This window comes from Hemitrygon akajei, chromosome 2 (genome assembly GCF_048418815.1).
Source record: "Hemitrygon akajei chromosome 2, sHemAka1.3, whole genome shotgun sequence".
Taxonomy (NCBI): domain Eukaryota; kingdom Metazoa; phylum Chordata; class Chondrichthyes; order Myliobatiformes; family Dasyatidae; genus Hemitrygon; species Hemitrygon akajei.
In genome coordinates this window covers 173,655,772-173,663,819 of record NC_133125.1, presented here as the reverse complement: position 1 = coordinate 173,663,819, position 8,048 = coordinate 173,655,772, and the positions used below count along the sequence as shown (strand labels likewise).

The following is an 8,048-nucleotide window of genomic DNA, read 5'->3' as shown; positions in this document are numbered from 1 at the left end:
CCAGTACTCTCAGAGAATATGCTTGCGGCAGCCCCCAAGTTTCTCCGTGCCTCCGGCGCCAACTCTACATGCCCTCGACCCACTACACCTAAGCGTACATCTGAAATGTGGGAGAAAACCGGGACACCAGAGGGAAACCTCAGGCAAATTCCTGACAGACCACCCATTACCAACAGCGAAAGGAATCGCGGGGCGCTCTCGCCCCTTGCTGAATTCATCCGACATTTTCTTTGTGATGTCGGTGAAATACATCGGAACTTTCACGAACTCTAGCGTCCTCCAGACCTCTGTATTCCTTCATACCTCTCATCGCGCCCCCCCCCCTTCCTCCCTGCGAGGCACCCTCACCCCACCAACCTCTGGCGTTGCCCCTGACCCCTTGCCTTCCCTTTGCCCTTCAGGTAAATCCGCCCTGCACTGGGCTGCTGCCGTCAACAACGTGGAGGCTCTGGTAGTGCTGCTGAGGAACGGAGCGGACAAGGACATGCAGGACAGCAAGGTGAGGGAGGGGGTTGGGTCGCGGAGGGTGGGGAGAGCTGAGAGAGAGGTGATGGAACCGTGCTTGGAGTCGGCGGTGGGATCCTACAGAGCTGGGCCGCCTAGGCGGGAAGGCAGCTCCCACATTCGCATCGCCGTCCCACTAGACCCCAACTATTCATGATGGTCAGCTTGTCAGGGGTGGAAAGGGTGGGTGCTTCACTCTGTGATTGCCCAGAGTGCATGACTGGGACGATGTGAAGCGAGCTTCACGCTGTCTCTGACTCCAAGCACAGACGACTGGAACAGTGTAGTGGGAGGTTCCCCGTGTCCGAGTCCAGACATGTGTGATTGAATCGTGTTCTTTACTCTGCTTCCGACTGTGGGAATGTGTGAGGGGGTTAGTCAGTCCGACCCCGCAGTGTGTGAATGAAGGTGTACGTAGAACATATGACAGAACAGCACGGGCCAGGCCCTTCGGCCCACAATGTCATGAAGAAATAAATAACTTTGTAATCAAATGCCCAAATAAAACAGGCCCTTATGCCCAGACAAGGTCGGCATCTCTTCATTTGCCTCATATTCATGTGCCCTGTTTAAATTCCCTAATGAATCTGCCCCGTCACTACCCCGTGCAGCGCTTTCAATGAACCCGCCACTCACTGTGTAAAAAACCTTGCCTCTCACATCCCCTTTGAAATTACTACCTCTCACCTTAAATACATGCCCTCGGGTATTGGATATTTCAACCCTGGGAAAAAAGATACTGTCTCTTCACTTCCCTCTCTCAATAACCTGGGGTATATCCCGTCAGGCCCTGGGCCATTTATCCACCCCAATGCTTTTTAACAGACTCTCCTTTGCTTTGAAATGCCCTAGCATTTAGTACTCTAGGCACTGATCTCCCTACCCTCCACGTTCTTCTCCTTGGTAAATACTGATGTGAAGGACCTCACCCACATCCATGGAAATGTCTCCTCTCCCCGTTATCCCTGAGAGGTTTCCCCCCTCTCCCCCGTTATCCCTGAGAGGTCCCACCCTCTCCCTGTTATCCCTGAGAGGTCCCACCCTCTCCCCGTTATCCTTGAGAGGTCCCACCCTCTCCCCGTTATCCCTGAGAGGTTGCCACCTCTCCCCCGTTATCCCTGAGAGGTCCAACCCTCTCCCCGTTATCCCTGAGAGGTATCCCCCTCTCCCCGTTATCCCTGAGAGGTTTCCCCCTCTCCCCGTTATCCCTGAGAGGTTTCCCCCCTCTCCCCGTTATCCCTGAGAGGTCCCACCCTCTCCCCGTTATCCCTGAGAGGTATCCCCCTCTCCCCGTTATCCCTGAGAGGTTTCCCCCCTCTCCCCGTTATCCCTGAGAGGTCCCACCCTCTCCCCGTTATCCCTGAGAGGTATCCCCCTCTCCCCGTTATCCCTGAGAGGTTTCCCCCCTCTCCCCGTTATCCCTGAGAGGTCCCACCCTCTCCCCGTTATCCCTTAGAGGTCCCACACTCTCCCCGTTATCCCTGAGGTCTCACCCTCTCCCCCGTTATCCCTGAGGACCCCACCCTCTCCCCGCTATCCCTGAGAGGTTTCCCCCTCTCCCCCGTTATCCCTGAGAGGTCCCACCCTCTCCCCCGTTATCCCTGAGAGCTTTCCCCCCTCTCCCCGTTATCCCTGAGAGGTCCCACCCTCTCTCCGTTATCCCTGAGAGGTCCCCCCTCTCCCCTTTATCCCTGAGAGGTTTCCCCCTCTCCCCGTTATCCCTGAGAGGTCCCACCCTCTCCCCGTTATCCCTTAGAGGTCCCACCCTCTCCCCGTTATCCCTTAGAGGTCCCCCCTCTCCCCGTTATCCCTGAGAGGTCCCACCCTCTCCCCGTTATCCCTGAGAGGTTTCCCCCCTCTCCCCGATATCCCTGAGAGGTTTCCCCCTCTCCCCAATATCCCTGAGAGGTTTCCCCCTCTCCCATATATCCCTGAGAGGTTTACCCCTCTCCCCGTTATCCCTGAGAGGTTTCCCCCTCTCCCCGATATCCCTGAGAGGTTTCCCCCTCTCCCCGTTATCTCTGAGAGGTTTCCCCCTCTCCCCGTTATCCCTGAGAGGTTTCCCCCTCTCCCCGTTATCCCTGAGAGGTTTCACCCTCTCCCCGTTATCCCTGAGAGGTTTCCCCCTCTCCCCATTATCCCTGAGAGGTCCCCCCCCCCCTTGTTTTTGTACCTTTCCTGCATCTACTGTGGAGGTCCTGTTCTTCAGCCTCTTCCCTAACTCGCTATACTCACTGCGCAGGACCTCTTCCTCCATTCTACCTCGGTCATTGCTGCCAATGCACACCACAGCCCTCTCGCCCTCTGTCTTGAGAACCTTCTGCAGCCAGTCTGACACATTCTGGATCCAAGCACCTGGAAGGCAACACATCATCCTGGCGTCTCTTTCTCGGCCACTGAAGCTCCAGTCCATTCTCTGAACTATCAAGTCTCCTATCGCTCTGCCTGACTTTTTCCTGCGCTGCTGAGCCTCAGAGTTGGCCACAGTCCTAGCCGCTGCTGTGCCTTGATAGGCTGCCCCCCCCCCCCCCACCACCACCACCACTCAGCAGTATCCAAAAGGATACACTCGTCAGTGAGGGGAACCTTGAACTGACAGCGTTCACCCCCTTACTTCTCCAGGTGGTCACCAATGTACTACCTGAAACCTACACTCTGGGTGTGACCACCTCCGTAAGGGTTTCATCTATGAGGTTTTCAGCCTTCTGGATAGTTCTAAGTACATCCAGCTCCAGCTCCCTGACCTGGTCAATCAGGAGCTGAAGTTGGTTGCACTCCCTGCAGATTTAGTCATCAGGGAGATTGTTATATACCTTAAAATCCCACATCTCATCGGAGGAGCAGTCCACTGCTTTAGCCATGCTGCCTACACTGAACTAAGGATTTACATAGAAACAGAAATCTACAGCACATTACAGGCCCTTCGGCCCACAATGTTGTGCCGACTCTAGAACCTGCCTGGAATTTCCCTATCATACAGCCCTCTAATTCTTAACTCCACGTACCTATCTAAGACTCTCTTAAAAGACCCTATTGTATCCGCCTCCACCACCATCGCTGGCAGTGCATTCCACGCACCCGCCACTCTCTGTGTGAAAAACTTACCTCTGACATCCTCCTTGTACCTGCTTCCAAGCTCCTTAAAACTATGCCCACTGGTGTTAGCCATTTTAGTCCTGGGGAAAAGCCTCTGACTAGCCCCATGATCCATGCCTCTCGTCACCTTATAGACCTCTATCCGGTCACCTCTCATCCCCCATCCCTCCCAGGAGAAACGGCCAAGCGCACGCAACCTTTTCTCAAAAGGCATGCTCTCCCATCCAGGCAACATCCTTGTAAATCAAATCTCCTTTGCACTCTCTCTGTAGTATCCACATCCTTCCCGTAGTGAGGTGACCAGAACTGAACACAGTGCTCCAAGTGGGGTTTAACTAAGGTCTTATATAGCTGTAACATTACCTCGCGGCTCCATTTACAAACAATTAAAAAAGTTTACCTGCTCTTACCACCGACTTTCGCACTCCCTTTCGTTCTCTCCTGTTTCTCTAGCCTGTTGAGCTAAAACGTGACCACGCTAACACAGGCCAGTTCCAACATTGGCCGCTGCCGTTACACCTCCCTTCTGTTTATGGGCTCGAATAAAACTCACTCCTGGCGAGGCGCCCTCTTTTCAAATGGCTCCCGCCTTGCAGCGATGCCGCTCTCTGACTCGCCAGTCAAAGAAGGGCGAGTTTATTCGGTGCTTGATTGTGGGATGGTGTGAGGGCACGGATCACTTCATGTTTAGTTCCGGGTGTGTGTGAGACAGGACCGTGCCGGGTCGCTACTGTGCGTCTGTGCGCGAATGGAAGATATAGGGTAACATTACTCTGTCAGACCCCTGCAGTGTGTGACGGGATTGTGTGCCTGATCCCAGCAGTCTGTTTGTTGGGACGATGTGTGTGTGGCGCGGGTGAGGGCTTTCTGTGCCCCCAGGCCTTTTGCGGCGCTCGGAACCCCCACATCCCAAGTCGCCGTTGCCGGGATTTGTGCGCTTCTCCCTTTCAGGTATCTCCGCTAACCTCTCCCTCCTCGTTTCCTTGTTCCTGTCCACCCCCACAACCCTCCAGGAGGAGACGCCGCTGTTCATCGCTGCCAGGGAAGGCAGCCACGAGTCGGCCCGGATTCTGTTGGAAAGCCAGGCACAGCGGGAGACCCCCAACTTCCTTGGCCGGACGCCCCACGACGTGGCCATCGAGCGCTCTCACCACGACATCGTGCGGCTGCTGGAGGAGCCAGGTCCCGTCCGGGAACCACCTCCCCCTCCACCTCCATCGACCGCCTTCTCCCCCCGCTTGAAGACCCCCAGGAAGGGTAGGCGGCCGGGGCCCAGGCCCGGGGTCGGGAGCGGCCCAGAAACACCCCGCCCGCCCCCGCACATCGACCTTAACTACTCCCACTACCTTCCGCGAGCTTGCGCGCCACCCGGGTTTCCCGCTGCCCCTCCCTACTCCTCACCCGGGCTACCCCGGGATCCCTGGGCACCCGTGGGTCGGCTGCCCCCGGAGGGTGCGAACCGACCCTCGTCTTCAGCCCCACCTGTGGGTGCCGCCAGGCTTCGGGCTGGGCCGGGCCGAGTGGCCGCTGCAGCCGGCACCCGCGGATGGGGAGGGGGACGGACGGCCTCCCGAGAGGCCTGCCATCCCGGCCCCCGGCCTCTACCCAACGCCCCCCCTCCCAGCACGGCTGTATCTCGCCTCCCTGCACCGAGGCCCCGAGCCGGCGGCAGGGCCACCACCCCTTCCTCACTCCCTCGCCCGAGTCTCCCGACCCCTGGTCCAGCTCGTCACCTCACTCCGGCCGCTCCGACTGGTCCGACGGGCTCATCAGTCCCCCCCTCCTAAGGCGGGGTCTCATCGTATACCCCTCCAAGGACGAGAGGATGGGGATGGATGGGTGGGGGTGGCCATTACACCCACGACTCCTGGGGCGAACGGTTGGGGGTGGGGTTGCTCGTCACCCCCCCCTACCCACCCCCTCCCCAGAACAGGCGGGTGAGGATGGAGTGATCAGCCCTCAGCCCTTAGAGCATGAGAGTAAGAGAGGTTGTTTGTGCGTCATCTGCCCCCTCCCCACACAGGTAGTGAAGCTTGGTAGTTTCATCAGCTACTGCAGGGTCAACGGTGTGGGAATCTCGCTTTCTTAGTGAGATCGGAGGGATCCGGAAGGGCGAGGCCCAGGGCCGCTCTGAGGACAGTCTGCTGCCGCTCTGTCGCCGTGAGGCAGAGCTGGGCTGTCTGTCTCTCTCTCTCTCCCTAATACCTCCACCTCTTCTGCCCCTCCTTCCTCCACACATCAACAAACAACCCACCCCCAATGGTCGAACCTCTCCCTATCTCCATTACCTCCTCCAATCATCCTGAACTCAGGTAAACATGAGGCCATTCAGCCCCTCAAGCCTGTCCGCTATTCGGTTTGATCACAACTGATCCACGCTGGCCTCAACTCTTCTGTGCGAGTTTCTCCATCAGCCTCAACTCTTTGATCTTTCCACTATCTCATCTACCTCCATTGTAAATATATCTGATGACCCAACGGGTTACAAAATCTCATTTCTTCCGGACAGAAGTTCCTACACGCTTCAATGACTAGACCCTTGTTTTGCTGTTCGTGTATGTCCCACGAGTGGATTTATCCCAGTCAAGTCATTCTACTTACAATCACCCCTCATATCTCAGGAACTAACCCACGGGATCTTCTTCGAACTTGTCCCATCTACCCACTCGCCGACAATAACCCTACAGATCCGTGTACCTCCTAAGCGTTGCAGTTGAAGCCACATCCACCCTTCATGTGATAGCTCGTTCCAGACGCGCCAACGCTTTGAGCGAAGAAGCTCTCCCTCGCCTTTCACCCTCCTCCGCTCTCTTTCCTCAGGTAGGGGAACCTAATCTCGGTCCCCAGTGGGAAGTGTCCGTCTCTCTCTGATGCCTCGACAGTTGAATTTCTCCCCGCACCCTAACCCCTCTGTATTTACAGACTTGCGTCCTCAGGGCCATTGCCCCGTGAGGGATGCTGGGCTGTGGGCGGGGGCAGGCTGCGTGAGAGTCCAAATTCGATCAGTGAGAGGGTTCGGACGAATAATCGGACAGATAAAAAGCGAACCTCTTTGCCCGAGAAATCCAACAAATCTCTCCCAGCCACCCTCTCCTCGGAAATACCTCCATCTCCGAGCAACTTAAATATAACTCCTGCAGAGGGTTAGAAAACAACTACAGGTGCAGGTGGTCTGACCGGGGTTCAGGGTGGGATTAGAACGGAAAAGGTCGGAGAACAGTCGAGGGCAGCAGTCGGGAGGCTAGAACAGGACGGGGGCAAAAGGAGAAAGTAGAAGTCCCAGCTTTGAAGCCAGCAGGCAGGGTGACAGCCAGGCAGAAGGTCGCGAAACGGGCAGGGACGCAACAAGCGAGGTGCCTCGATTTGGACTCCAGACAATTGGGTTCAAACCCGACCTCCGCCATTACCTCGGCGGAGTTTGGACATTGTACCGCTTGGATTGCGCTGACCCCCAAATACACAATGTAGATCAGGGGTTTCCACCCTGGGGTCCACTGATCCCCTGCTTAATGGTACCGGTCCATGGCACTAAAAAAGTGGGGAATCTGTGTAGATCAATGCTAAAAGGAACTAAGGGGAAGTTTGAAGACTGTGAAAGTGAAGTTAATCAGAGGTGAGAGAAAGTCAGTCGCAGGGGGAGGGACAGGTGCGAATTCCGCTCTGGGAGCGAGAGATCTAATCAGCTGAGGGACCTCCTGCATTGGGAGGACGATTAGCCTCAGAGGGGAAACGTGGCAGAGAGGATCCAAAGGAAGTAGATGGGCAGGTGAGCACGAAGCAGGAAATCCAGGGAGAAAAGTTGGAATGGGAGAGCTGTCATTAACTCGATGGGATAAAGTTCCCCTATCACAACAGGATCCGGTGAATAAGGGGGTCAATAACTTCGGTTATTGAGAACACAGGAGAGGCTATTACCAAAATTCGACACTCGCACCCGCCCCCTCACCTAACCCCGAGGGCCATGATTTCCTTCCCCAGCTCCATACGAACAAGCTGTATGCCCCCCCCCCCCACCCCGCACGTTTTGTTGGCTATATACCCCGAAGCCCTTGAGCTGGAGGGGGATTGGAACGAGGGCATCAGCGGGACGTGCCCCGGTGAATCTGGCTGGGGCGCGGAGCGAGAATAACCAGTTCCACGGGCTATGTCTCCTACAGTCCCGGCCACACGGACAGCGACTGGGCCTTTACTGTCCCCTAGCCTGCGCTGCCCTGTGTATATTGCTCTGGGGAGGAGGGTGGGTCTTCCCCTCTGCCGCAGATGCTGAACTCACTTCGATATCACACCTTCATTCTCAGAACAGTGGAGGGGAGCGGTGTCGACGATTGTAATGCCGTCCCCCCCGCCCCCCAGGAATCGGGGAGCGGTTAAGAATGTATGATGGGCCTAACGGCCACATTCTATGCGTATTTGTATTTTAATATTTATTTCTATTATATATAGACTTA

The 8,048-nt window shown here is 56.2% G+C and overlaps 1 protein-coding gene across 1 annotated transcript; it reads left to right on the top strand.

The window, feature by feature from the left end:
* Positions 1-18: 18 nt before the first annotated feature.
* Positions 19-8,005, top strand: LOC140721444 (uncharacterized). The gene is made up of 3 exons (XM_073036267.1): positions 19-241; positions 402-499; positions 4,614-8,005. Exons 1-3 carry the CDS (start codon positions 19-21, stop codon positions 5,385-5,387), a joined length of 1,095 nt encoding a protein of 364 aa, XP_072892368.1. The 3' UTR covers positions 5,388-8,005.
* Positions 8,006-8,048: the final 43 nt, after the last annotated feature.

Bases quoted from the DNA above. Each gene is read 5' to 3' on its own strand.
- LOC140721444 (XM_073036267.1), top strand. From the start codon at position 19: ATGCTTGCGGCAGCCCCCAAGTTTCTCCGTGCCTCCGGCGCCAACTCT. The intron at 242-401 runs GTGAAATACATC...TTTGCCCTTCAG, and splicing joins ACATTTTCTTTGTGATGTCG to GTAAATCCGCCCTGCACTGG. The intron at 500-4,613 runs GTGAGGGAGGGG...ACAACCCTCCAG, and splicing joins AGGACATGCAGGACAGCAAG to GAGGAGACGCCGCTGTTCAT.